The following is a 27,917-nucleotide window of genomic DNA, read 5'->3' on the forward strand; positions in this document are numbered from 1 at the left end:
TCAATATTTAAACTATACCGAAGATGCAATTTATTTTTTGTGAGCAGACTACATGTCAGGCCCACTCATCACATGTCCAGTTATGTGATGTGTTTTGTAAAACATGCTGATGCACGTCAGATATCTCCCCGGTGGTGTTTCCTGATCACTGCTGCACTTCTACTTGCAACATATTAGAGAAAGTGTCCTCTGCCAACGTGCTGCTTTGCAGAGGAAAACGACTCCTGTCTATTGTTGAGGTGCCTATTTGCCAGTAGGGGTGATCATCAGTTCTGCGTGTAGAAACAGCGTCGTCCTTCCCCCCACCGCCTCTTTTTTTTTTTTTAACTTCTAGCAGAAGTGCGGATGTGAGTTGCATATTGATACGGAACAGGCCGCCAGTTTTGTTTTTTTGTTGTGTGTGTGTTTTTTTTTTAGCAATGCGTGCTTAGGCAATGCTCGTTGTGTGGAGCTATGAATCCAGAGGAGCAGACGGTAACGTGGTTGATATCACTAGGAGTGCTCAGCTCGCCTAAAAAGAATATAGCGGATCCGGAGGAGTTTTTGAAAACATCGTTAAAGGATGGGGTCGTCTTGTGCAAGCTCGCGGAGCGGCTCATACCTGGCTGCACTCCCAAGGTGAGTTGTTGATTTAAGTCAATTTAAGTCAACAAATGCCAAACGATCGACGGCTCCTGGCGAAAGGAAGGGAGGGGTTTGATGAAAATGACACCGACAAGAACTTCTCCCTGCTGCAGGCCTTTAGTTTTTTTTGTAGCTCACAGTGCTCGAGCCCTTAAGTTTTAATAGCCGCCTGTGCGTTTTTGGTGTGGAGCCGTATGCATCGAATTTAAAGCTGCATTTTGTTGAGTTGTGACTTGTGAGATTTTAAGATGTGGTTTCCTGTGAACCGAGCAAAAATGTTCCGCATTCTTGACATGAGTGACTCGATGTGAACACCCACCAAAACAGGACAAATTCGGTAGGGAAGAGCGCGTGAAACATTGGACAAGGACCATATTGGATAGCTCGCGCAGGGGATTACACGGGATGCAGTGTTTTTAGACAACTTTTTTTGACGTGTTGCCCCACGTTAACTACATGCTTAGCTTGTTGAGAAGTTGATAATGACAAATAACAGTTGCAGAGACAGTTCGTCACTTCCTCCTGAACGGCTCTTACCGTCGCGACCTCCCCCTTTGAAAAAAAAGCGGCGTCAAGACAGCTGAACTAAAACAAAACCGGAAGTAGTAACTTCTCTCTTTTATGATTAACTACCCTGCGTAGCTTGTTGCGCCTTCTGCGTGGTTGTCTTACAACCTGGACTTTACTTACAAGCAGCGAAACGCCAAATTTGTCCTCCATGTTTCCTTCTCGAACGTCGTAACGCGACCTTTAATAAAACTTTATTTTGAAAGTTTGAAAAGTGAGCGGATGTCTTCCTTAAATCCGGGTAGTTTGACGATTTCTGTGTTGTTAATGGATTATGTATGCGCGAATGAGACGCAGAAAGACTCCAGATATTTAGTTAACTGCAGGTTACCACACTCGGATGTGCTGCAGCAATGCTACTTTTTCTGTGTTACTGAAATGACAGCGTTAGATAACCGCTACGTGCTTGTGTCAGGTGTCTGTCGTGGTTTGTGTTTATACATTTATTTCGTGTGTGTGTGCTCAGTATTGCCAGGAGCCGAGAGCTGAAGCCGACTGCATTACCAATATCAAGGAGTTTTTAAAAGGATGCTCGTCCTTGAAAGTGGAGGTAAGCACTTCTGTGTCTGTCTGGTTTCGTGTGCTTTGACATGGCCTGCTCTGCTCTCTCTTCCATTACCTTCTTTACTTAACCCTCCTGAGCAGTTCACAGTGTTCGCTTTTGACACGCTCTTGCTTGTGTTGTGATCTGCTTACCCTGCTGGCATCTGTTTTCCTCGCACGTCCATGCTGTCAGTCACTCCCTCTCACCAGAGAGGAGGGGGAACTGCTCTAGTTTTCAAATGGCCACAACTTACTTTTAAACATTATTTACTTCCTTTCTAAATTCATGTTCTCTTTCATACTGCAGGGACATTGATATTGTTTATTGTTGCTGCAGATTGAAACAATCCCCTGGCCATACACTGCAGGGCTGTATTGCTAAAGAAGAGGTTCAAATCATTCGCAGATGTTGGGAGTTTTCCCTGTCTCTGTACCAGCCTGTTTCTGCCACACTGGACAGTAATTTCTCCTCCAGCTTCAGAAATAGTCCTTTCTGGTCTTGAGTCACATCAGTTGGTTTCTTTAAACGGCTAATTGAGTCAGCGAGCTTCGCTCACTGCAAAGTCAAGTGGTTCAGTAGTCCTGCCCAGCTGGCTTGTTATGTCTGGGAGGTCCCCTTTGCTTTTATCCAGCAACCCTGCCTTAGCCCGTAATTAGACCTTTTTTTGCGGCCAGCCAGTACCTCATGGTGCAGACGTTTTTTTTTTTTGCCTCTGTCCAATGTTATAAGACGGGGGGGATGTCAGTGGTGCTACAGCAGGCCTTACCCGTCCTTATGGTCAGTGATGTGATCGTGGTTAGAGAACTTTTTCTCTCTTTTTATTTTTCCGCCACAGCAAATGGTGGCTGCTTGTCCTGTGACTGCACAAAGAGAGCAGTCATACTGCTTTCACTTCTGCCCTGAGATGCAGAAAGAGGAAGCACCAATTACCGCTCAGTGCCACAGATTATTTTTTTGCTGCGTTTATAAGCTGCATGAGATCATTTATTTGTTGTGATTTTACACACTGCTACAGTCATTTAGAGTAGCATGCACTCAAAACATGACTCAATGATACTACTGGCGCTGACAATGGTCAAGATGTCAATAGCTGGCAACATTTATTACCGGGTCAATATTGTGGCGTAAGACCCACATGCATCCATTTTGTTTTATCAATGCAGATGGGTTTTTCCCAGTATTTTCGACCCTTGAAACCAGTGGTACAAAATCATTTTGCATAACGTTACGTTGTAGCTTTTTTTTTTTTTTTTTAAAGTGATGAAAAGTAAGCTGAGTAAATGTAAGTAGTCATGTAGACCCTACGGCCGAACGTACGCCTCCAGATGTGATGGTCACACTTGATTTAACTCTCGATGAGGTTCCACATAACCCATCACCAGGGCTGTACTACTCAAACTCTATATTTAAGATGTTTTATTTAAAATGGGAAACCTTATCTGCTAGAGGAAAGAAGATAGCTGTCTGAGACAGAGTGAGCAAGGTGTCTCTGTGTGTGTGTGTGTGTGTGTGTGTGTGTGTGTGTGTGTCTGTGTGTGTGTGTAATTGCAAATGAGTCTGGTACTGTCTGTTTTATCACAAACCACTAAGAATAATATAGGTCATGCTCAACATGTTACCTTTTATCTCTGACTTGTTATAGGCTTATTCAAATCCCTGTGTGTTTCATTGTGTGTGTGTGTGTGTGTGTGTGTGTGTGTGTGTGTGTGTGTGTGTGTGTGTGTGTGTGTGTGTGTGTGTCTCTATTGTTTGTGCTGTCTCTGTGTCCACTCAGCAAGCTTTACGGCTCAGATCTGTGCTGTCAGTAGAAAGAGCTTCTAATTTCTACTTGCTCTTCTTCCACATCTGATGGATGTTGTATGAACAGATGTGTTTGGGGTTTTTGGTCTGATGCCATCTTCTCGGTTCCTTTTCCATCCAGGGGTTTGAACCAGAGTGGCTATACACTGGCGAGAATTTTGGCAAGGTGCTGACCACTTTACTGGCGGTCAACTTTGCCACACAAGGTAAGAGTTCAGCTGTCTCTGTCTCTCTCTCTCTCTCTCTGTCTCCAGTCCCTCATATTGGGGGGATTCTTGATGAAAACATGTCCTCTCTGAAAGTACAGCATCAAATAGAATTGAGTAGTAGCATTTGGTCTCGCGTTACAGTATCCTGATGTGTGAAAATATATCAGGATTTCAGTGGAAGTCTGTATATTACTCTACCTCCCCTGTCACTTGACACAAACATTCCAACAAACAAGCTTGGATAGTGAAAAGCAGTACATGCCGCTACATATTAGCAGGTGATTCTTTGTTTCCACATGTTTGTGCTATGACGGTTTCACAGACTTTATCCATGCAGCCATTGTAAGTCATGATGGTGTGTGTGTGTGTGTGTGTGTGTGTGTGTGTGTGTGTGTGTGTGTGTGTGTGTGTTACCCGTGGGCAGCTGGCATGGCAGTGTGTGTTTGTGTCATGCTGCGTGCCATATTTACTCATGTGCATCCATTGAGACACCCACAATAATATCCTCTTTTGTTTGTTTTATGTTTTTGACATTTGGATTGAGCTCAGAATGAAGCAACGTGCATTATGTAGTATATCACACACACACACACACACACACACACACACACACACACACACACACACCCACACCCCACACACACATTTCTCAAGAGCATTTCTTCAATAAGGACGCAGCATAAAATGCTTCGCAGTGCAGCACCCCCATGGGCTAATTACTTTGCTTGAGAGTCCTTGTTTGGGGGGCACTGAAGGGGTTAAACCAGTCTCCCTCTATAGTTTCCAGTTCACAGCGGCCAGAGAACCAGCAGCCTTAGACTTGTTTAGTCAGCGTTTCTGGATCAATCGGCTGCCTCTGCGTGCCTCATGATTAATCATAACGTTGGATGCAGCATGATGTTAGCGTTGCTGCGGCTCTTAATTATTTTTTATCTCTGTTTTATTGATTGCTCTATAAATGTCAGAACATTTAGAAAAGGTGGATGTCTTCCTGTTATTCAATTTACAATAATGGCACCAAATCCTCACTTTTTATGGAATGTTTTGCTTGATAAATTACCGAACTGATTCATCGCCGTATGTTTTTTTTTCTGACCCATCAATTAATCGGCTAATTGTTTCAACGATGTTCTCGTCCTTTGGGGATATCTCGCTGTGACTTTGTTAATGCGTGATCAATCTCTTGAGCGCACTTGAATGGAAGGGGGGGGGAGGACGCGCGCCACGGTGTGAGATGTGGACCAGAAGCCTCTGTCAGTACTCTGCCTCTGCTTGATATGCAAATCTTTTATAGGCTGGCTATGCCCAGCAGCTGTTCTCCCGTCTTCAGAAGTGAACTTGATTTGAAGTGGATTAGTCACAAGTTAGTTGATATGATCAAGCACAAGAGGCCTCTGTGTTTCTCATTAATTATCCTCTCCTGGCTTTGCTCCTGACATTTCGATGAATGTTTGTTTAGGGTATATTCTTGTGAACATAGCCTGCGTACATAAATAGCTGTGGTAACCACAGAGCGTAGCTGACAGAAGGGCTTGTTAGGCTCCTCTGTGGGTGTTTGGGAGTGGCATGCGGGATCCACCATGAGCCCAACCTGCAGTACACGTGGACCGTCCCTTCTGCCCTCGGTGCCGCTTTCATCATATACAGTAAGTCGGCCCTCCCTGACGTCTCGGCATAAGGACAGCAGTGGGGACTCTCCAGCCTTTTTTCCATACATTGCATAGGTTCCCCATGATCTGCTGATGAAACGAGAATACACAAAGTGTTACCGCAGCACATTTTACTGCCCGTAAGTGAAAGAGCACAATAGCGTTTGTCAGTTTTATTGCTCCGATCTGAACCCCCTATTGGATCTGAATAAGAGGTTATTAAGGCTAATGGGGTGCTGTTATTTATTTTCTTTCTTCTGTGATTTGCACAAGGATTAGACGGTGGACCTGGCTCACATCCAGTTGGCATTTGATGTCCTCTGTGAATGTGTTTCTGCTTGTTAGCTCGTGAGGAGGTTGCAGGAGTTGCCGTGTGTCACTTTTCAAGTGAGTTCTAGTGACAAAAATTGATAGCTGTGTCAGGGCACCTCAAGGATTGCACTTCCGCTGCAGGACAGCTGGCGGCTACTGACCATAAATCACCGTAACTCTGCTGCAGAGGCACAGCGATGACACCGCAGAGGGGATGCATGTCGGCGACATAAATTAGATTTTTATATTTTTCACTGAACTGCACTTCAGATAAGAGACAGGTTTGGAGAAAACTGTGAAATATGTGTCGAGTAACCAGAATGAATGTATTTGCTGAACCAACACGTAGACAGCATGAGCGATCACCGAGACACATATTATGATCTAAAGAATGCATTTAGCCATTCCTCCTCCAGCTGCTTTATCTTAGTGTGTGTGTGTGTGTGTGTGTGTGTGTGTGTGTGTGTGTGTGTGTGTGTGTGTGTGTGTGTGTGTGTGTGTGTGTGTGTGTGTGTGTGTTTGTTGTTGTTGTTGTTGTTGTTGGTGAAGTTGTTCACCTGATCAGAACAAGGCCAGGGAGTCACAAGTTCAGACGTCAATGTAACCAAAGTAAACATCTTTCCATGTTTCCTGTGTGTGTCCATAGAATGTGCTGCTGAGAGGTCATGTTCGCAGTCCGGCGCTCACTCTCCTATTCAGTCGACATCTTCACACACACTCTCCAAATCCAAAGGCTCTCTGCGTAGACAATCCAAATCGGTGGTACGGTACCTCTTGTATTTTCTGTTATCTACTCACTTCACAGGCTTCTTCACCCCAATTTGACTTTCCACATATTGCACATATTTACCCTGAATTAGTCATTTGGTTGTTGTTTACCTCAGATGAATATACATTATCTTGCATAATGAAGAATAACTACGTCAAGAAAAGCTCAAAACATTTTTCCACAAAGCCAAATTTAAAATCAAAATATGCAGGCTAAAGAGTGTGAATACATTCTATAATGCTACAAACACACAGATGTTTTTTTGCTGATACACCCACTTTGTTTGACCGTGTCTCCAACAGGAGATGTCTGAGAACGGTGGAGGTGGGCAGGTGATGGTGAAGGCTCGCTTCAACTTCAAGCACAACAATGAGGACGAGCTGTCCTTCAATAAAGGGGACCTGATCCATGTGATGCGGCAGGAGGAGGGCGGATGGTGGGAGGGCTCACTCAATGGCAAGACGGGCTGGTTCCCCAGCAACTACGTCCGGGAGATCAAACCCTGCGGTGAGTTTGGTCTCGCGATCAGGATCGTGGACTCCTGAGTGTGATGGTGCTGTAACACAAATGTTTAAAAGGGTAAAATGATGAAGTGAAGACATTTTGGATGGACATGAATGTGAACGGCATCTCAGGGTAGCAGAGGAAAACAACCGCAAGCCAGTCATTTTAGTTTTTTTTTAATTAGATGTTAAAAATGTTTTGATATTCAGTACAAATGTTGTTTTTTCATCTTTTTGATGATTATAAATGAATTAGCTCTGAGTAGCGCTCTAATCCTTTTTATTTATCTCCTCCACAGAGAAGCCATTGTCTCCTAAAGGCACTCAGCTGACCAAGAACTACTACAGTGTGGTGAGTCAAATTCATGTGAAAATATCATTATTCATTATGTCACTTTGCTTACACGCAAAACAAGTGTTTTTATGTGGATAACACATTTATAATGTATTCGTCACTCCTAAATTTTAACTGTTTATCGGAGTCAAAATACTGCCCGCTCATACTGACGTAGTGACAATGGGATCAGTGCGTCTGCTTTTCATTTTATTTCAGTTGTCTAATTTTCAGTTTTGACAGATTTTGTAAGTAACCTCATAATTGTCAAATCAGCGAGGCCAAACATTTCCTCACATTTTAAGTGAACTAAAGATAACAAAAGGACTGATGGGCGACCGTGGCTCACTGGGTTAAGGAGGTCGTCTGGTTCGATCCTTGGCTGGTTACGTGTCCTGTGTTGAAGTGTCCTTGAGCAAGACACTGAACCCCTAACCGCTCCCCGGGCGCCTGTCATGGGCAGCCCACTGCTCCCTATGTACAGGGAAGGGTCAAAGGCAGAGAAAAATAAATGTCCCCTTCCGGGATGAATATAGTGTATAAAATAAAAACAAAATGAAGTATTATGGACTAATTAAAACAAAAATAATCCAGATAATTATTAACTAGTTTTACCCGGAACATTTTAGGAAGTATTGTGCATTCTTTAACTCTGTCAACTTTAACGGTTCTGCTGATTGTGCTGCTTTTGCAGGTGGTACTGGACATCTTGGAACATGAGCGGGAGTTTGTCAAAGAATTACAAACGGTGCTCAGTTGTTATCTACGAGTCCTGCAAGCCAGCGACAAGTAAGATCCGATCCATGAAAGAAATGCATCGTCTAATCCAGAGGGCAATGTGTAATTCTATACGCGGATTCTATAAACGAAATTTCAGAAATAAATCAATATTTTTTAATTTACTGAAATTCTAATTGATGATAAAGCTCACTGTACTTTCTTTCGTCATGCCTGATGCAGAACAGTCGCTATTGCCTCCGCTAACGCTAAATATGTTTGTGTGTGTGTGTGTGTGTGTGTTCAGGCTGAGCAGTGCAGACAGCGCCACCCTCTGTGGAAACCTGGAGGAGATACTCACCTTCCAGCAGGGACTGTGTGTGTCTCTGGAGGACTGTACCAAGTAAGTCATGCTGGACCCGGACCTCCATGGAAACTCTGCTGTGCTTGTATTGTACACAGTCAAAAGCCTTTGGAAGACCGTTCTAGTATTCATTTATGTTTTATAGTAGGTCATTTACTGCACTGCACACATACTATACAAGTGTTCCGCAAAGCGTACCGTACTTCATTACATTTTTGCAATCACTTCCTCGCAGACATTTCCTCCTGTTTATTTCTTCATGGCTCAGAAACCAACTTGCAAAGATTGAAATATTTTTTTTAATATAGTTAATCCATCATAGTCAACATACAGCCCACTATATTCACTATGTTCGCAATCATTAATGTGGTGCATTCATGCACTGGTTGGAAAACTCTGACATCCACTTCTGGAAAAAAAAATGGCTGCCTTCAAGATAAATACATTCAAACTTTTAGAAGGTGTGGTACGCTTTGGGAAATGGCCAGTAGGAATGTGAAGAATCTGCAGTTCTTGAAATACTGTAAACTATATAATTTCAGCTCAAGACCTGGGAATCGCTATCAAATTCAGTTTCAGAAATATTAATATGTTACAATTTTTTGTGTTTAATCTGTTAATCTAATGAGAAATCAGTTGAATGTCAAAGACCTGTAGTCAGTCAGTAAAACACATTTTGACAGGATCAAATTTGAGACGCCCTGAATAATGGCAGCTTCTCAGTTATTTGGAAATGATTCAGTATATCATCAATGCAAACGTTTCTACTCTCTCTCATATCGCTCCTTCTTCTTTCACCCAGCCACCTTTCTTCTGTCTTCGCAGAGTCCCAGAGGGCCAGCAGCGAGTGGCGGGCTGCTATTTAAACCTGATGTGTCAGATCAAGAATCTGTACCTGGCTTACTGTTCCAGCCATCCTTCAGCTGTTTGCATCCTCACTGACCACAGGTCAGTCATGCCGCAGCCGTTCGCCACAACAAACACGAGTCTGATTCTTAATCATGAAGATATTTAGAGAATTGGGATGAATCGTGCAAATGTAATAGCCCTGCTGTTCAGGCATTTGATTGACTTAAATGTGCCTCAGGGTGGTAGACTCACTCAACTAATGAAGGTTACTACTATGTGGTGGTAGTAAATCCTTCACCCTCTGCTATAAACCAGCAGGGTAGGAAGGAAATAAGAGAAAAATAATATTCTGCTCGACAAATTTTGAGTCTTGTTTGAACTCTTCCTGCCCCTAAAATGTATTCAAATCAAATGATCTGAGAAGGAATAATCAATATTTCATTGAGTTGCTCAAAACTCAGACATGCAGCCTGTAATGTGTAAAAAAAGGTTGGAATCCATTAACATAACCCGCCTAAATGCCGTCAGTTTTTGTTTACTCACCTGTCTAATTCACAGTAATGGTTTTTTTTATATGTTTTTGTTGACATTGTTCATTGATTAGTTTAACTTCCAACCACACGGTGTCAGGCTTTCCAATCCGTAAATGACCAGGCAGCTTAACTCAGACAGAGCAGTTGCACCGAGTCCCCTGAGTGTTGAAGGTTCCCTTCAACCCGGTTATTGTTAGAGAGCGTCGCTCTCACTGAGTGGGACCGGCTGTTATTAATCTGTTTCGCATTGATCAGAGTCGCTGTGAAATGGCAAAACAAAGTTTAATTGATATTGAGTAATGTGGAAGGGGTTTGTCAGATTCTACACAATGAGCTGCAGATTAGGTTGAATTACTCACAGGAAGCAGACTGTTGACAGGATACATTGTCATTGTGGTTATGTAGACAGGCAAGCGAGGCGCTTTTTCACAGTAAGCTCGTTTGCATTTCAGTTGCAGGAGCCTTTTTTCTGTGACATTTACTCACTGTTACCAGTTCGTGTTGCTACAGGATACCGTATGATTGAAGTTTTGGATCATGCAAACTTCTGAATGGTGTTACTTTCAAAGCACATTTAAGTTTGCAGTAAAGTGAAAGTATATAGCAAGAGGGAAAAGTGCAAAAAAAGATGACTAATTTGTCTTTTTAATGTTTTGAACACCATTACAGTTATCTGTGGTTCATTCCCACATGCACAACAGGTGTGATAGGCTGTGGGTTTTTGTCATTGTGTTAGTGGTTCTTACAGCATTGACAAATACATGGAAACCTTTAGAAAGTGGTTAGATATGTCATGCGTTCGCTGTCAAGAAATATATAGTTTGTAAATCAGGATTGTTTTTCAGTGTTCGGGTACAAATGATGTGTGATGAAGGGGTGGAGAGCAGGGCCACCTTTCAATCAGAGGGTCGGTGGTTCGATCCCCGGCTCCTGCTCTACTAGTCTCATGTCATTGTGTCCTTGAGCAAGACACTTAACCCCAAAATGTAGCTGCGTCTACGGTGTGTAGATAGATACTGAATTGTAAGTCGCTTTGGATAAAAGCGTCTGTTAAATGACTGTAATGTAATGTGTATTTGTGTAGTGTGTGTGTGTGTGTATGTATGTATGTATGTATGTAAGTGTATCTTTGTTTTGGATGCACAAACAAACCAATTTGTGTGTGTGTGTATGTGTATGTATGTATATGTGTGTGTGTGTGTGTGTGTGTGTGTGTGTGTGTGTATGTATGTATGTATGTATGTATGTATGTATATATATATATATATATATATATATATATATATATACACACTTAAATTACACAGATAGCAAAATGTTATTACATTTCTCTCTTTGGAAATTTGACTAGATGATAAAAAACATTTCTGTGCAAAATGTATTTAATCCCAATACTTGTGTGTGTGTGTACACCATCTGGACTCGCAGATAGATTTTGTGAAAATTATAAACTTTATATTGAAATAAATCTTCAAGTTAATGCAATGTTTCGTGGTAGCATTAATGCTTTTATGGTGCCATCAATTTATCGTCATCATAAATCTGCATCTTTGAGAAGCCCTTGAGCCTTGACTTGTACCGTCGGGCGTGCTGCTCTGCACACTGTAGTTTATCCCCATAAAAGAATCTTAAAAACCTAAACGGAGCGTAAAAAGCGTTTTGTTTTTGTGTGTTTTGACAGTGAGGAACTAGACAAGTTCATGGAGAGCCAAGGAGCCAGTTCTCCAGGGATCCTGACCCTGACCACCAGTCTCAGTAAGCCCTTCATGAGGCTCGACAAATACCCCACGCTGTTGCAGGAGCTGGAGAGACATGTGGAGGTACAGGAAATAGAAATAAACTTGTTTGAATATATACTGAAATGATATGCAATTAAATATGTCTTTGATAAAGGTCATATCAGTGTTGTATTTATACATTTACTGTATATTTGTAACCAACCAACCATTTGTAGATTTGATTTTTGCCCAACAACTAAATAGCATCTAATGTCTGACAATGTATGTCAATGGAAAGTTAAAAACCCTCGAGTCTTATGCGTATATTACAGCATACATGGTATGTGCTTTAACATTTAAGGTTAGGCTGCTGTGTTTGTTGATTTGTTGCTTTTTCTTCACAGGAAGCTCACCCGGACTATGCTGACATTGTAAAGGCAACAGCAGCATTCAGGAGCCTAGTGGTAAGTCTGGAAACATCCAGGGGGCTCTGCATGCTTAAATTAGCGCAGCGCTGGCAAGAGGGTGAAAGAAAGAATGGCCGTGTGTGCTGCATGTTGATGATCGTGTTTCTGCAGTGGGTGTGAACTGAAATGCCACCTTTTTTAGAAGAGTTGGATTTAGAAAAGCGTGACCGCACTGTACCTGAGTGAACATCACTTTGAGACACAGTTTCCTCAGTACAGCTCGGGAGTTCCTAGTAAGAATAGCGGAGGTGACTCACATGTCTCTTCAGCAGAGCTGCACAGGAAAGCGGGAGAAAAAAAACTTCACCCGATACTGACTTGTAATTTGTAAAGTCTCATTTTTTTTTTGTGTTTTCAAGTGGTTGGGTAGGCAGGGGTTTGTGAAATGCTAGTTATACCTCTGCAGGCTCTACGTGTTTAGAACTTAATTTTTGCACAACGTGCAGTGGAAAATGACATGTCATTTTTCCTGTTTGAGGAGGGAGAGCCCCTGCCCAGCACCTCAAAACATGCTGCTTTAGTTTGCACGTTACTCCATATACTTATGACAAAGAGGTAAAAAAACAAAAATGTACACAGTAAATATTGGAGTAAACGTTTCCGTTTTATAAAGCCGTATTAGTGGGAAAATATCCCTGCTGCTCATTACTCATTATTTCTAAAAAACAAGAAACCACCTTGTCTTGTACGAGAGTGTGTCACATACTTGACATTCTGTAAATTGGAAAGGAATTCTTTAAATCCAGTAATCTAGAAAAAGATGAACTATTTCCAGGTCAGCTCTAAGTTATTTCCAATTATATCCAAAGTAGCCCTCTTATTGTTCTAATGAATTATTAAATGTTTTTGCATCTTTATTGACTAAATGATGTGTGTGTGTGTGTGTGTGTGTGTGTGTGTGTGTGTGTGTGTGTGTGTGTGTGTGTGTGTGTGTGTGTGTGTGTGTGTGTGTGTGTGTGTGTGTGTGTGTGTGTATAGACGCAGTGCCAGGAGCTGCGGAAGCGCAAGAACCTGGAGCTCCAGATCTTGTCAGAACCAGTGCGTGGCTGGGAGGGAGACAGCATGAAGAGCCTGGGTCACGTGGCCTACATGTCCCAGGTCCACGTAAAAAATGGGTCCAGTGAGGTGAGAGACGTGTCTGGTTTGACGAAATACAGGAAGAACGCTGTAGATTAGAATCAGCTGGGTTCCGTTAAGTCAAAGAGGATAGCAGGAAGGGAAAGTGTCAATGGATTTATTGCATTGCGAAGCCCAAAATCTGCTTTAGCATGCACAAAGAGAAGACTGTAAGACGGACTTCCATGAGCTTCTTTTGCCATCTCTAATACACTTTGGAATACTGGAGTCATTTCTTGTCACATTAACATCATCATATCCATTTCTCAATGAAGCCTGCTGGGTACCTCTCCTGCTCCCCTTTAATATATCATTTACAGTTAGACATGCAGTTGTCATAATTTCACAGTAAATTAAAAAAAGCTGCAATGACTCTAAATAGTTCAGGAAATGTGCAATAAATATTGTGTTCCTTAAGTCCAAATTTAGATAAGGCCAATTCTTATTGGCTATTATTTTCACGGCCTAAATGCTTTATTTTAGATCTCTATATCATATTTTGTCCTAGATTGAGAATGCATGGGGTGCTGCAGGTAAACAGACAGAGGAAGTGTGAATGTCACCTCGAGGTGAAGTGCTCTAGATTTGTTTCACTCATGCTAAGTCTCACTATTACGATTAACAGCCCTGATGCCCAGAAGTGTGTCATTATTTAAAACAAATGTGAATAATTAAACTTAAGCCTACAGTTGTGGTCAAAAGTTTACATACACTTGTAAAGAACATAATGTCATGGCTCTCTTGAGTTTCCCCGTTATTTCTACAACTCTGATTTTTCTCTGATAGAGTGATTGGAACAGATACTTCTTTGTCACAAAAAACATTCATGAAGTTTGGTTCTTTCATGACTTTATTATGGGTTAACAGAAAAAGTGATCAAATCTGCTGGGTCAAAAATATACATACAGCAGTGCTAATATTTGGTTACATGTCCCTTGGCCATTTTCACTTCAATTAGGCGCTTTTGGTAGCCATCCACAAGCTTCTGGCAAGCTTCTCGTTGAATCTTTGACCACTCCTCTTGACAGAATTGGTGCAGTTCAGTTAAATTTGATGGCTTTCTGACATGGACTTGTTTCTTCAGCATTGTCCACATGTTCTCAATGGGATTTAAGTCAGGACTTTGGGAAGGCCATTCTAAAACCCTAATTCTAGCCTGATTTAGCCATTCCATTACCACTTTTGATGCGTGTTTGGGGTCATTGTCCTGTTGGAACACCCAACTGCGCCCAAGACCCAACCTTCGGGCTGATGATTTTAGGTTATCTTGAAGAATTTGAAGGTAATCCTCCTTCATTATCCCATTTCCTCTCTGTAAAGCACCAGTTCCATTGGCAGCAAAACAGCCCCACAGCATAATACTACCACCACCGTGCTTGACGGTAGGCATGGTGTTCTTGGGGTTAAAGGCCTCACCTTTTCTCCTCCAAACATATTGCTGGGCATTGTGGCCAAACAGCTCGATTTTTGTTTCGTCTGACCACAGAACTTTCCTCCAGAAGGTCTTATCTTTGTCCATGTGATCAGCAGCAAACTTCAGTCGAGCCTTAAGGTGCCGCTTTTGGAGCAAGGGCTTCCTTCTTGCAAGGCAGCCTCTCAGTCCATGGAGATGCAAAACACGCTTGACTGTGGACACTGACACCTGTGTTCCAGCAGCTTCTAATTCTTGGCAGATCTGCTTTTTGGTGGTTCTCGGTTGACTCTTCACCCTCCTGACCAATTTTCTCTCAGCAGCAGGTGATAGCTTGCGTTTTCTTCCTGATCGTGGCAGTGACAAAACAGTGCCATGCACTTTATACTTACAAACAATTGTTTGCACTGTTGCTCTTGGGACCTGCAGCTGCTTTGAAATGGCTCCAAGTGACTTTCCTGACTTGTTCAAGTCAATGATTTGCTTTTTCAGATCCATGCTGAGCTCCTTTGACTTTCCCATTGTAGCGTTTGTGGGCGTTTGTATCCAATGAGCCCTATTTAAATGGCCTCAGAGAAGTCACCAGCTGTAGTCACTCATAATCACTCACAAGAAGTTAAGAGGCCATGCTATGAAGCTCATTTCATTGACACAACTTTCTAAGTCACCAAAATTGCTAATTCATGTTGCTGTATGTATATTTTTGACCCAGCAGATTTTGTCACCTTTTTTGTTAACCCATAATAAAGTCATGAAAGAACCAAACTTCATGAATGTTTTTTGTGACAAAGAAGTATCTGTTCCAATCACTCTATCAGAGAAAAATCAGAGTTGTAGAAATAACTGGAAACTCAAGAGAGCCATGACATTATGTTCTTTACAAGTGTATGTAAACTTTTGACCACAACTGTAAATGTGTTATAGGGTTCCCAAATGAACCGTGTGTGCAAAATGACGGCCTCCTCTTTTGGTAATTCAGCATCCCCCTCCTGTTTTGTTGCAGACACCTACAGTATGTAGGCCATATGCATACTGAAAAACCATCTCCTCTTTCTTGTGTGGTTTCTGTGCAGGGGTCGGCTTTGAGTCGGTGGTTGGAAGAAAGCCTAAGATTGACATTTGGATTCACCCTCTTTTATGTTTTTATCACGGCTAACCGCTTTCCAACCACCATACTAGTCACCATACCAACTGTCTCGGCAGCCCGTCTTATTTTCCATCTATATAACAATTCAACCGCCTTGCCAAACCAGTCCCTAGTTGCTAACGTGAGCTAAAATATGCCAGCGTCCGCTATAATGCTGGTTTCGTTTTTGTCTCTTTCTTGCAGGAAAAAGAGGAGCGCTATCTAATGCTTTTCCCTAACGTGTTAGTCATGCTCTCTGCCAGTCCCCGGATGAGTGGCTTTATTTATCAGGTGAGCAACACAGTATACATTATGTCTCCTACATCGGTCCTTCATGAGAATTTATTTCACATTTGTTTGAGTTTTCATTTTTGTGGGCACATAATGTCATTAATTTCAGGCTATAACAAGATATAGAAAACATGTCCTACTTATGATATGGTGGTATCTTATTTCCTCTCCCTTTGCTTGTCCCATTCAGGGAAGACTGTCACTGACAGGCACCACAGTAACAAGACAAGCAGAGGATGCAGACAATGGCCACTATGCCTTGGACATTACAGGTTTGCATCTGAAGCTCTGGAGAAAATTATGACTCATCTTCTTCAGTTTAGTCCGAAGATACAGCAGTAATACAGTGTGTTAGATTGAAACCCAAATAAAGAATCGTAGATGAAGCATCAGGCAAATAAAGAGTCTTCAAAACTCTTAGTGTTCTTACAGCGTCTAATCCCAGGAAAGTAATTCATACGACAGTACTTAACATTTTAAATGTAAACTAGCTGTCGAGGCAGTCCTTCTCCCTGTCAAATATCCATGCTGGTGGCTGTACACAGTCAGAAAAAAAAGAAAATGGATATGGATAAAGCATTTGATTCAGATCATCCCTTTACTTCCACAGTAAAGGCCTTTACATACTGGTGGTGTGTTTTTTTTATTCGATTAATTTGCACTTCATTATATATTTTTTAACTGTTGTGTTTGTCATGAATACTTTCACACAGAACATGAATATTAAGCAGCAAAAAAGTAATGTAATTCTTTTTCAAAACAAAAGTAAATTTATATATATTAGTAGATTTTTCTGAGCTTTCGCAGCATCAAACAATCACGTTGTGCAAACGGGGTTGAGCTGCGCCTTTTTTTTTTAAATATATATTTATATAAACTCAGAAGCTCCGTAGCCCAAACCAAGGCGGCACACTTTTAACCGAGACCGAGGCAGCGCATACCAGGTCCACTCCTTCCTTTCTTAGCTTTCACAATAAAAGCCCTGGACATACAAAATTTGCAGGCGAGTATTTTGCATTTTTTGTGTACTTTATCTGTCACGCTCCCGGTGTGTGAAGGTCTCCACTATAATAGTCACCAAAACATGTTGCTTTTCTTGCCTTACACTGTTCTCTCTTTGTTTGCGACATCTTTGTGTACAGGTTGTCCATTTTGCATTTAATCGTGTGTGTTGCTAAATTTTTGGGGGACATGTGAAGTAGACTTAACGCTGACGTGTATTTCGCTTAATTGGCTGTTCCAGTTGTGGTCGTGGCATGTTGACTTTTGTCAGCTATATGTGACTTTCGCTGACGGAAGCGCGCGTGTGCTTGTGTGTTCATGTGCTGCAGGAGGCATGATCGATCGTTTTACAGTGTTCTGCAGTAGTGCCCAGGAGTTACAAGAATGGCTGGAGCACCTTCAGCCCTTTACCAAAGGAGGAAGCCCTGCGGGAACCATCTCAAAGGTTAGGACACGCACACATACACACATGTATACAGTAAACCGTCAAAACAATACCAAAAGTGAACCCTGCAACATGCTGAGGTGTGAAAAACAGACTCATCTTACATTGCATGCGTGATTCCCACACACCTCTTTGTCTTCTTTTCTTTCATCGTCTCATGTAGACTGTCGAGGGCAAGCCACTGAGCATGGTCGGGACCCCCACTCACCTGTCCCACCTGGGCAGCCTCAGCGCCGTCAGTCGAGGGCCCCTGGAACCGCCAAAGATCAGCAAGCCCTGGTCTCTCAGCTGTCTGCGCCCCGCGCCTCCCCTCAAACCCTCTGCTGCACTGGGATACAAAGAGGTAGGAGGTTGTAGAGTTGCACGAACAAGCCTACACAAGCTTGATGTGCATCTTTTATAAGCAGTGGTGCAGTACATTGTTAGTCAGAAACCGCAAGAAGCCCTCCTCCACTTCAGGTCCCTCTCTGTGGCTCCCTTTTCTGTCTCTAATTTATTCAGACCTCCTCTATTCTGTTTTACACAATACTTTCCACCAAACACACAAATAACACGAGTGAGGTTGACACACACCTTTAATCCATGTATTGGACTGTGATTGACGCATATTCAGCAGTATTTATATTTATATTCGGGCCGCGAACATCACAGCAACTACCTACAGTCGTAATCTATTGGCTTGTAATGTACTTTTGTACCATAGTACTAAAGAAGCTTTCAGTATTTGTCGATAAATGTTAGATTTGTAACTTTTCTGCCGTTGCTCCTTTATTAGCTACTCCTTAGTGGCGTTTGACACGTTAACATAACTTAAACTACATGTGGTCACACAGACTCTAAAAAGGTTGTGCTGTGCTGTCAACAGGAAAACCCTCCACATATGTAGATTAGTACTTCCCACAATGTGTGGGCCACCTAAATATAGTACATGACTGTTATTAATAATGCAGGAAATAGAATATATTTAACACGACTTCAAGTGACAAGAGTATGAGAAGTATTCTGAGAAGGTTAGTTCCAGTAACAAAGTCTCACTGGCATTGAGTGTACCAGTGGTGAAAAGCCACTTGGCTCTGAGGGTGATGGTGCTCTCACTCTGTAGTCCGCGTGGGAGGTAGCAGCTTTGACAAAGTTATCAGTCAGCGCTTTCAAACTTTCTGTTAGCGTGGACAGTCGAGGGACGTGTTGAATACAGTACACATGCAACTTTTTTTTTTTTTTTTTTTTTTAAAGCTCTAATCTAAAAATTATTTAATCTCTGTACTAATAAACACTAAATACACACATATACTACACCAGCTGATTCTTGTCCACTGTGAGAATGGAACCAAGCAGACTTGTAGCTATTTGGCTCTTTTTTTTTTTACTCTGCCCTGCAAAGAATGCATGTATAGTCCTCTGAATGCATAACCTTCTTTCTGCCAAATTCTCCATATATCTCTCTTTTTTTACTTGAAGTAGTCAACCTATTCTGCATAGACAAAGAATAGGTGAATGGCAGAGTGGGGTTTAAAAATGTTCACCATTAACTCTCTATCACACCCTTCACTCGTCGTATTTTTTCATGCACATTTCCCCTTTTTTCTCTCTTTCTCCATCCTGCCTTCTGTAGAGGATGTCTTATATCATGAAGGTAAGGTTAGATCACACTCTGTTTCTATCTGTGTGTGTGCGTGTGTGTGGATAAGGATGTGGGTTAGTGGGTGGGGGTGGGATGCGTTTCTGATGGGGTTTGCCTGTGTGTGTGTGTGTGTGTGTGTGTGTGTGTGTGTGTGTGTGTGTGTGTGTGTGTGTGTGTGTGTGTGTGTGTTTGCCCCAGTGTTGCGCTGGCATGCCATTGCTCTGTTTGCTTCACTCCTCTCTCATTGTCATCTGTTGGTTTCCTGTTTTCTGTGGCCCTGCGTGTCTGCTCTTTATTTTTTTCTCATTCCCTTTAAGGAGTCGAGTTAAAAAAAAAACGACCGTTCTCATGCAACAGTAGTAGCCTACTAATTTCTACTGGGGGGGGGGGGTGACGACATTCAGGACTGAATGTCATTCAGTCCTGAGTGTGCTGCCTTGCACATGTGTCACATTTGAATAATCGGCAGCCCACATATGCTGTCATGGGTCTTTTTAAAGGGGAACTACAACTAAATTAAGAATTCTAACATGTTGTTTCCATGGCCTTGGAAAGTTCAATCAATATTTGTGAACATGAGCTAATGTCTCGCTAGTGTCCGTCGTCTCTAATATCTTTCCCAATAGACCATTTCGCATTAAATCAACGTAAACATTTTCAAATGTGTCCCAGTTTATTTCCCGTTGCAGTGCAACAAACTTAGCTCCCTGTCTCTTTCTTTTACACTTTCACAAAGATTATGTGTCGTCAACGTTAACGGTTTTAACACCAAATTGATACCGGACCTCTCAAAAGAGATATTGGTCGCTAACGTTAGCGAAAGCAAATTTTGTTGATTGACGACTAAAGTAGCAATTACTGTAATAAAGGCTGTAAAGGCCCAGATTTATGTAGACACACAAACTTTGGTTGAAGGAAACATTATCTAGAGATCTGGCTAACGTTAGCCCTCCTCAATATTATTACATGTCATTAACAGTTTGATGGTTGGTTAGTTATCAATAACAAAGAAGAGCATCAGCTCGGCAACGAGTTGAGTTGCGTGACATAAAGGCCTTTTCTTCTTTTACATTTGCCTTGTTGCAGTGTATGTGAATGACATCCGCTGACAGGAAATCAGCATGGACCCAAGCAATGCAATTCCATTCAAACGGTCCATTCATCGTCTATTGAGCAGTACCCAGACTTAATACTTGATGACATCACAGATTTGAATTTGAACACTCTCTAGGTTTTGAAACTGTGAGAGTGTTTGTTCATGTTTACTAATAATTTTGGACTGTCTTAGGAATAATATGTATGAATTTTGAAAATGGGCTTGGTTCCCCTTTGAGTGGATTGCATGTTTCCTGGAGCTATGTTTTCCATGCATACAAAATGTGCAATTGTACAATGACTCCTCTGTGTCTGCTCGATGTAAAGGCAGTCGTTCAACACGTTGGACAAAACGGCTTAATAAGGCAATCGTACGTCTTAAAGCGTCTCGTTCTTTTGCTCTCAAGTGGCCATAAATATCAATCTCCCGGCTTTAAAGTGACGCGCGTATCACAGAACATGTGTGCGCTGCGCATAAAGCACTATTGATGTACATCGAGCAGGTGGATGGAGCTAAATCTTGACACAAATTACAGTGTGCCTCTGAATTTCACATCACTCCACTTCACCTCTCCTCCCACTCTTCTATACAATGAGAACACCAAACCAACGAGGAAAGAACCTCCAGTAAACAACAGGAAAATGTGTTTTGTGCCGTGCGCTTGCATTCACTCTAATTCCTGAACCCCTTCAAATGTTGACGAGGTCAAAACTCAAGCACCACTTGTAGGAGGGCTTTTGATCTCTTCAGACTTTTCCCCTTCTCCATGCATCTTGGAAGTCGGTGAAATCGGGCCTGAAACTCCCACTCTCCATTTTATAGTCAACGGTTCTAAGTCATATGATGTCGTCAATTATTCCTTCTGATTCTTCTGAGGGACTTTTAGGAGTCTTGTGAAAGTGGATTCTCACTAAATTACTAAAACAGACAACTGCTTACCATCTATTTCCCTGTTGCGTGTTTGACTAAGCCTCTCATTTCCAGCGAAGGGCATGAAGGACACTTCATGTGAATTATAATAACAACATGACGTTTAAGTGCCATAAGTTATCTCCATCCATTGGCATGATCACCGTGACTAAACCGCTGATTATTCATCACGCCTCAGCTTTTACTGTGCACAGGAGAGGAAACAGACAGTGCGCTCGTTTTCAAACCCTTAAATCAACCCAGAAGCAAAAAAAAAAAAGGGGGGAAAATATCTCATTCATAAAACCGCATCACTGTGGTTGGAAAGATTGCAGAAAATCATGTGATAACACCTCGGCTTCCTTTCCCATAGCTTTGTCAACACTGTATCCCACCGGTAAAGCTTGAATATTTCAAGCTTGGGAAAAAAAAAAAAAAAATGTCTTTTTATTTTTTCTTTTCTTGATGCTCCGTTAGGCAGGATAGCACCAGTAGATCACATGGCTGGGTTGGTCACAGTCATCACCACACGCTTGCTGCCTTGTTTGTTGATGGAATTTTGTTCTTTTGATGTTGTTTGTTCACAAGGGATGCGCTTCCCCGTAAGCTTGCATTCTGTTTGGTTTGGAACCTCCGCTTTACAGGTGTGTAATGCAGTGTGTGTTTGTGTGTGTGTGTGTGCGCGTGTGTGTTTAGAGAGATGTACTGAATTTAATGTTGGACTCTTCAGGACTCCAGCAAGAGCCCGCGGCCCATGAAGAAGTTCCTGCCCGGCAATAGGAAGAAAGAGCGGAAGCCCTCTGATGACGAAGTTCAAACGAGGAAAAGTAGGAGTTCTATCTTACTAAAGAATGACAGATGGCTTAATACTTGGGAGTGTCCACATGTAATGCCGTTGTACGAAACAGGAATGCGTTTGTCACCATCTGCTGAAGTTGATGATATTGATCATCCCTGGTCTCGACAGGCACGGTGGCGCTGGAGGAGGACGCGCAGATACTGAGGGTGATTGAGGCGTACTGCACAGGGGCCAGCCTGCATCAGGCCACCACAGGTGTGCGTTTATGTAAGGAAAATGTTTCTTTAATGCCTTCTCAGATTGCACATCTTCAACAGCTGATAGAGCCATAAATCAAGCCTCCTCATTAATGTGTGTGTGTGTGTGTGTGTGTGTGTGTGTGTGTGTGTGTGTGTGTGTGTGTGTGTGTGTGTGTGTGTGTGTGTGTGTGTGTGTGTGTGTGTGTGTGTGTGTGTGTGTGTGTGTAGCGGTGAGGAAAGAGTGCGTCCCTCAGGTGCTTCTGCCAGAGGAAGAGAAGATCATTGTGGAGGAGATGAAGAGCAACGGGCAGACGGTTATTGAGGAAAAGTAAGCCTCTTATTACTTTTGGCAAACAGCTTTAGAATTGTTTTTTCACTGCAAATAGATTCAGAAATGTGTTATTGATCATTTTCAGGCTGTTGAGGAATGAATCTTCACACATTATGATCTTTGGTTGAAAGGCAGTATAACCATGATATCCAGATTGTACATGATACATGAGCAGATGTTTTAAAGGGAAAAATAAATACATGTTGTCTAGCAATACTGACTTGTTTTTGTGTTTCTTTCAGGAGCCTGGTTGATGCTGTGTATGCTCTAAAAGATGAGGTTCATGACCTGAAAAAGGTAAGTGTGAATTATTATTTTTTTGACTAATGTACTGGATGTGTTTTAAGGGGTGACACCCCAGGCCAAAACACTGTTTTCCAGTTTTTGACTATTTGGCCTCCATAACATGTCTTTTTCCAGACTAGTTTAAATACAACATCCATAGTACACATTTAGGTGTTTTATTTCACCACACTTGGTCTCATTGCGACCGTAGATTTCTCCTAAATTCATACATGTATGTAAATATATCAGCAACGTCCTACTTCTTAAGGGTGCAACTGTGTTTGTTGACATTTTTGGTTATGAATGTGGTTAAATGTAGTAGAGACCAACCGATATTGGATTTCAATGAAACAAATCTAACGATCATCAAGTAAAGCATCAAGCAAAAACTGTCATACCGCTTTTCCACAAAAGGTTGCATGTTGCAGGTTTTTTAAACAACTGAAAAACCTTCCTTTCTTTTGTTGTGTCACGTCTGACAGCACAGGCTTAGTAAACGGTGAAAATCATATGGTGGTTACTTCTTTTTTTATTTTACTTATTCAGTCTCTCATTCAAACTCTCAAACCTGGGCTGGCGATTGTTAGAACAGTGTAAAGACTTGCAAAGACAGCTGTGATGACTTTTATTTGGTTTCTGTCAAGGTTGAAGTGTGTTTTTTCAATAATCAGTGAGGTGAAATTACAGGTTCTGTCAGTGGAGTCTGGTAGCTTTGAGGAGCGCATATAATGATTCACGTCTAACTCTGTGAATTAAGGGTTTATTTAGACCTCTGTCAAGTTTGAATGAAGTTTGTTTCTATAATATTATTCTGTTGTTTGACTGGATTTTGGTGGCTTTAAGGAGAGACTATTAATTGTATGTTTTTGTATGTTATTTAATCCTAATAATTGTCCAAATGTCTGTTGATTTTATTTATTTTAAAGCCAGATGTTAGTGGGTGTTAGTTGGTTGTTTTTTTTTTTTGTCCAGTGGGAACGGGGCTTAAGACAACCCGTCAAATACTGTCATTGTCTGCATGTTTTACAGGAGAATAAGTGGATGAAACAGTTTCTGGAGGAGGAGCAGAAGTCTCGCAAAGAGCTGGAGAGAGTGGTTCGAAAACTGGCCAAGCAGAAGAATGATTGTGCTTGGGAGGACAGCGGCCACTGAACACATCCACACGCTCATCCTCGTCCCAGTGTGGCTGTGTGTGTGTGTGTGTGTCTGTGTGTGTGTGTACATTTATGTAAGCGTGCTTGTGGAGGGTCAGGTGTGTGTGTGTGTGTGTGTGTGTGTGTGTGTGTGTGTGTGTGTGTGTGTGTGTGTGTGTGTGTGTGTGTGTGTGTGTGTGTGTGTGTGTGTGTGTGTGTGTGTGTGTGTGTGTGTGTGTGTGTGTGTATTTGTGTATCTGTCTATGTAGCGTCTCCATATTTCAATCACACACAGCAGAGTGGAACTCCCTCGCTGACAACGATGCTTGGGAGTTTCAACGTTTTCAAGTGCTGGAGCTTGATTTGACATTCTTGATGAAATCTAATCAGTCTTCTTGATCCAGCCTCACTAGATGAGACCAGAAAACATGCTTCTCCACAAAGCAGCTCTGCTAAACCAAGATGGTGAAGTGGGATGTTTCGAACATACTGCCTCTAGGCGACTGGCACTGTGAACACTCCCCCAGCAAATGGGACAATTTTGGACAAGGAAAAACACAAGTTCTCTGCCGCTTCTTTTGCTTCAGTTGGAAATAGAAAAAGGAGTACGAAGCCATCGAGTCTGATAGGTGTTCTCTTGCATGCACTTCCGTTATCAAGGGGACTGATTTTCTTTTCTTCACATCATGTATTTTTTCGTTATTGTCATGTTTTATTTTTTTCACAAGGACCCCCAGTGGGGCAATGGATTCATTGAGCTTTTGTACCGTTCTAGACATTCACATCACAAGCGTTGTTGGCAATTCAAACAGGTTAGCTCATCATGCGACATTCAGTTGTTTCCAAAAGCAGCCCTTGACTGTTCATTAAAAACTGCATGAATGTACAGTGTTTCTACAGTATGAATTCTGCATCAGAAATGTGATAATCAAGCTATTCAGATATATATATATATATAGTCCAAAGCTATCAGGGATGCAGCTGCCTAATAAAATAGAAAAAGCTTAACTATGTATCATTTATATACAAGAGAACGCAAATAATGACAAAGATGTCTCCCCTACTCTTCTTACTAAAATATATTCAAGTATGATTTTTTTAGCATATTAATTACATAGCCTTGCTTTATTTTGAATTTTTAAAGAATAGTCGTTATTTATTGTTCATCCAAGCATTTAATTGTGGTGTTGGCCTTATTGATATAGTTTTGCTGCCTTTACTTGTGTCTGGAATTTTATTAAACTACATTACTGTGTAAAGGCAGGAACAAATACCATCCTCATTTTGGCCAAGGGAAAATAGACATTTTTTTCATCTCAAAAGAGAAAAAATAAATAAAATGACTTTAATAATGAGTCTGACTTGAGATTTCAGAGGTTTTTGTTTGCAGCCTCTGTGGCCTCCTAACAGGGTCCTGCAGAGCTGATAGAGACAGGAAATAAGCCGAGAGATTTATTTGTGGCTGTAGGAGTCGAGCTCAAATGTTCAAGTGCCTCCCGAAGGGATCGATAAACTTACGAGAGTTTAAGACCGGACTGGGACTAAATGCATGATTTATATATATATATATATATATATATATATATATATATATATATATATATATATATATATATATATATATATATATATATAAAGTGTTACAGGTGGTTTGTTGTCATATTTCAATAAGAATAGCTCGAGCTTAATGGGTATATATCGGGTCTGAAAAACATACAGGGCTTTGCGTGCTATTTAAGATGCAGCCTATTTACAAAGACCCACTGCGGTACATGTCCTCAAGAGGTTGAGTGCGTGTGTGTGTGTGTGTGTGTGTGTGTGTGTGTGCGCACTGTCAACACTGTTAGCTACTCTTGCAGCACTGCAGAGCAGCTGTGGATGTAATTGAAATGCAATAAGTGACTGCTTTACTGGCCGACCTCTGGGTTAGTCTCAGCGTGGAAGGCCAGATTTGGAGAAATTGCAATAATAAGAAAAGAATTAACCCAATTTGTTATTAACCAAAAAGGGCCACGCCATGTGGTCAAGCCGCCACACTGTCGGGCTTTTCATCATTTGCCATTTGCCTCGATTTAATCACGTCTCTTGGTATTGATGATTGTTTAAAGATCGCTGTCCAGGTCCCAAGTTTCATCACACATGATCCAAAATATTCCAACACTGTTGGGAAGTGCTGTTTTTTTGCGTGCACATCTTTCCAGGGATGTCGGAGCACTGTGTGGGGTACAAGGCAGGACTGGTACTTCTGCAGCAGAGATAGTGTCTTGGTCAAGGGCACATCAGCTTGGAAAAATGATGCTCTTTAGTTATTTCCAGTGGGATGCACAGTTGGCAGACAGAATCTCTTCAGCGTCTCTGTCACTTAACGTGTTCCCTGTTGAGATTAACATTATTGCTGTTCCTGTATTCTAAATTGTTTTCATTACTTACCACATTCTTTAGTTTTCAACTCCAAAATATCCTCAGCGAGCACTTACTGGTGGGAGGTTGAGCTCCGGTTTCATCTTGTTTATCTCCAGACCACTGTGTGTATTGTTTTTGGCAGGTTGTTCTATGCAATTATTGTTGTTGCAAGTATTTTAATGCTTTTTTTTCTTTTCTAGACACTCTGTACTTTGTGTTTGGTATGGTCATCCTTTTAATAAAAGTTTAATATAATACGTTTTTGACATTGATTTCACGAAAGGGAGAAATGGAAAACTCCAAAGGTTTCGAACACATACCGCCGCACACAGTGTGATCTGCATGTTCCCTCGTTCACGCTGGAAAATCCACCCAGACGAGGCTTTTCCATGCAGCATTCGGCACATGTGCGGTTCAGGAATTTGTGGGTTGTTCAGATTTCGATAGCAAGCAAACCTTCACAGGATGGAAGCAGTGACTAGAATAGATGGCTTCCTGTGAGAGTGCGTCGCCTCTGCATCGGTACACACCTCCATTGAGATTCACACTTTCCGTTCTGCTTAACAGTGACATGCGAGACGCTCTGCCAGGTTGTGTGATGTCTTGAGGTGTTAACTTTAAACCTCCTGGTTGAACCTTTGCATTACTCACCAAGTACTTTCAACACCTTATATTAGTCAGCAGACGGGTAGGCTTAGTGTTACTTAGTTAGTAATCCAGTGGTTAAATTTAAAAAAAAAACCCGTAGATGTGCATTTTACCAGGACAGTTACAGTTCATGCTTTAGTCCGTTACTATTATCCTCACTGCTTACTTCAGACCATGCTGCAGACGCTTGAGCTGTGCAGTGTATGAATGTTTCGTCTGCAATCGTTTGTCAAAGTTTTATTATCATTGTGAGGTGGTGCCCATATATTAGATCAATTTGCATTTTAAACTGTATCGCCACATGACAAAGGACCGAAATGAAACTCGCGGGGTTATTCATAGACCACATGGAAATGGATGGGAACCAATGGCTGCCTGGAAAGAAGCAAAAATACATCACAAAAGTGGAAAGTCTGCAGCTTTTGCTTGGAAAAATTGTCAGCAGTAAAATACTGTGGATGTGATTTTATAATCAAGTTAATGAAGACGTGAATTTGCTTCCCAGATGATCTTTCTTGTACCACCGAAAACAATATTCAGTTTGATGCATACGTTTCTTTATACACAAAATGATATTTGGTGTCTAGTTTAGTTACCTCCTCTGGAGAGGTAACCTAGATCTTCTGTGGTCTTGTTTCTTGTGGTTTAGCTTCATGAGAAAATGCGTCCTTGCTCTGTTTCTCGTGTCCTAGAAATTGAAAACCAGTGGTACAGAATGAAAATGCGAAAGGTTTTGCGCTTTATGTGGTTGAAGTTTGACTTCTGTGTAGCCCATGCAGCATCATTTTGGGTATTTTTTGTGTTAATACTATTGATGATTGTGGGTATTTTAATTTCTACAAGGCACCCAATCACCTCTAGTATTTCTAAATCATCAAACAATGCTAATTTGTTTTCAGCACTAAACTTTTTTTTTAGTTTACAGAAAATATCCGCACATCTTTCCTTTGCACCATTTAAAATTGTATGCGCCGCCTCATACTGGGTCATGCTCATAACATCAAATATGTGGTGCTTTAGTCTGGATGTTAATGGTCAATGTATGCGTCTTCTTTACTTTACGTCTAACTAATTCCTGAATGCGAGACAAAGAAAAGACAAGC

At 41.6% G+C, this 27,917-nt stretch overlaps 1 protein-coding gene across 4 annotated transcripts; it reads left to right on the top strand.

Moving 5' to 3' along the window:
* The first annotated feature begins 319 nt into the window (after positions 1-319).
* arhgef6 (Rac/Cdc42 guanine nucleotide exchange factor (GEF) 6) lies at positions 320-26,423 on the top strand. 4 transcript variants are annotated; one of them, XM_068715037.1, is made up of 22 exons: positions 320-618; positions 1,658-1,741; positions 3,657-3,741; positions 6,352-6,467; positions 6,777-6,981; positions 7,277-7,329; positions 8,006-8,100; positions 8,336-8,431; positions 9,218-9,340; positions 11,456-11,594; positions 11,897-11,956; positions 12,938-13,084; positions 15,817-15,903; positions 16,094-16,175; positions 17,235-17,350; positions 17,514-17,693; positions 18,963-18,983; positions 21,707-21,803; positions 21,944-22,042; positions 22,243-22,342; positions 22,588-22,642; positions 23,660-26,423. In XM_068715037.1, exons 1-22 carry the CDS (start codon positions 454-456, stop codon positions 23,780-23,782), a joined length of 2,328 nt encoding a protein of 775 aa, XP_068571138.1. In that variant the 5' UTR covers positions 320-453; the 3' UTR covers positions 23,783-26,423. The 4 variants fall into 4 exon arrangements, with proteins under 4 accessions (XP_068571138.1, XP_068571139.1, XP_068571140.1 ...); XM_068715038.1 differs by having other exon boundaries at positions 21,944-22,030; XM_068715039.1 differs by lacking the exon at positions 18,963-18,983.
* Positions 26,424-27,917: the final 1,494 nt, after the last annotated feature.

This window comes from Cebidichthys violaceus, unplaced genomic scaffold, assembly GCF_023349555.1.
Source record: "Cebidichthys violaceus isolate CVI_PGR_0920_01 unplaced genomic scaffold, fCebVio1.0.p SCAF_2, whole genome shotgun sequence".
Lineage (NCBI taxonomy): Eukaryota > Metazoa > Chordata > Actinopteri > Perciformes > Stichaeidae > Cebidichthys > Cebidichthys violaceus.